Below are 1,498 nucleotides of genomic sequence, written 5' to 3'. Positions count from 1 at the left end.
AGTATAGCTAGATAAAAATCGATAGATATATAGCAGGGCGTGAAGAGAAAAGGAAAGAGAGAGACAGAGAGGCAGAAGGAGTAAGGGAGAGGGAGATGAAGGGATAAGGTATGAGGCATAAGTTCTTACCAGTAATGTTATAGCTGTCGGAGCGCTGGAGGATCTTTCCGTTCATCTTCCAACCAATTTCCATCAGGCTGAATCCCTCAGCAGTACACTCCAATTCTATATTATCCGTGAGAGTGAATAATCTTTCTCCCGGTCTGTATGATATGTCTGTATCGTCTGTAAGAATAAAAATATTACTAAACATAGCGAAACGTATACATTCGCACAAACCCGTACCAACACCTGGCCCTTTCTCGCATCCTCTCACGCATCGCATTCCTGCGAAGAAATATAATTCTTGCCTTACACATACACACACACACACACACACATAATCGTGCTTTACCTCTGATATAAAGTGTGAGGCGGCTCTCGTCCCGCCCCTCAGTGCTGATGGCTATACAATCGCAGTTGATATCATTAGTAAACATGGTGGTCGGAATTGTGATGGTTTCTCGTCTCGTCTTCCTCAAGATTCCTCCCAGGTCTTCAACTGCAAAGATAGAATCTACAACATCAGTAACACATTTCTGATAAATCTGTAACCTAACTGAAAAAGGCCATAGTAATTTGATAAATGTGAAAAACTCAATTATCAAGAAACAGAAAACATCCATAACATATAAAACTGAAATCGAAAGGCTAAAGGACTAACGACTGACTAACACACACAAACACACACACACACACACACACACACATATATATATATATATATGTATATAATAATAATAATAATAATAATAATTCCATGCCATACATCAACCATCTATCTTTTAACAAGAGAGCTCTACCAGTTGTATTCGGCTGTCCACTGGCGTCGAAGTACTTGTCGTCCACAAACCACAGCGCTTCAGGCACCGGAGACCCAGAGACCTCGCAAGGTGACGGTGACGTTCTCGCCGTAGCGTAATTCCCTCGTGTCGGTGGTGATGTTGGCAGTTACAGGAACTGGCAGTGTTGGATTGGAGAGTTGTCATTACAAGTCATGATTATCATCCTTATTATTATGATTATTATGATCGTTACCATTATCCTCAGCATTAGCATCATTATTGTCATTATCATTATTATTATCATTATGATCATTATCTTCATTGTAATTATTATCGTTAACACTACTGTTATTATCATAACCATCATAATCATCACTACTCTTATTATCATTATCAATACCAATATCATCATTATCAGTAGGTGCTTCACGCTCAGGGTGATGTGAAGCGATGTTGTGGTAGCCTAGATTGTGTTAAGTGCTTGTATGTCTTCTTGCTTGCAGTTGCTACCATTGGCTAGCCTAGTGCGAAAAAGTGAGCAGCTCTGCATAAGCTTCCCCAGCCAGTTCACAGCCTCTCCGTCATCGAGACTTTTCCAGTGCCTCCTCATGGCC

The 1,498-nt window shown here is 40.6% G+C and overlaps 1 protein-coding gene across 1 annotated transcript in view; it reads right to left on the bottom strand.

Moving 5' to 3' along the window:
- LOC125028209 overlaps positions 1-1,034 on the bottom strand; it is a 7,899-nt gene extending 6,865 nt beyond the window's left edge. Inside the window, exons 1-3 of the mRNA XM_047617609.1 lie at positions 903-1,034; positions 455-601; positions 130-285 (exon numbers count right to left, since the gene is read on the bottom strand). Coding sequence (XP_047473565.1) covers positions 130-285; positions 455-539 — 241 coding nt within the window. The 5' untranslated portion in view covers positions 540-601; positions 903-1,034. The remainder of the gene's footprint in view (positions 1-129; positions 286-454; positions 602-902) is intronic.
- Positions 1,035-1,498: the final 464 nt, after the last annotated feature.

Source organism: Penaeus chinensis, chromosome 1 (genome assembly GCF_019202785.1).
Source record: "Penaeus chinensis breed Huanghai No. 1 chromosome 1, ASM1920278v2, whole genome shotgun sequence".
NCBI classification, from domain to species: Eukaryota; Metazoa; Arthropoda; class Malacostraca; order Decapoda; family Penaeidae; genus Penaeus; species Penaeus chinensis.
This window is presented reverse-complemented; position numbering and strand designations above follow the sequence as displayed.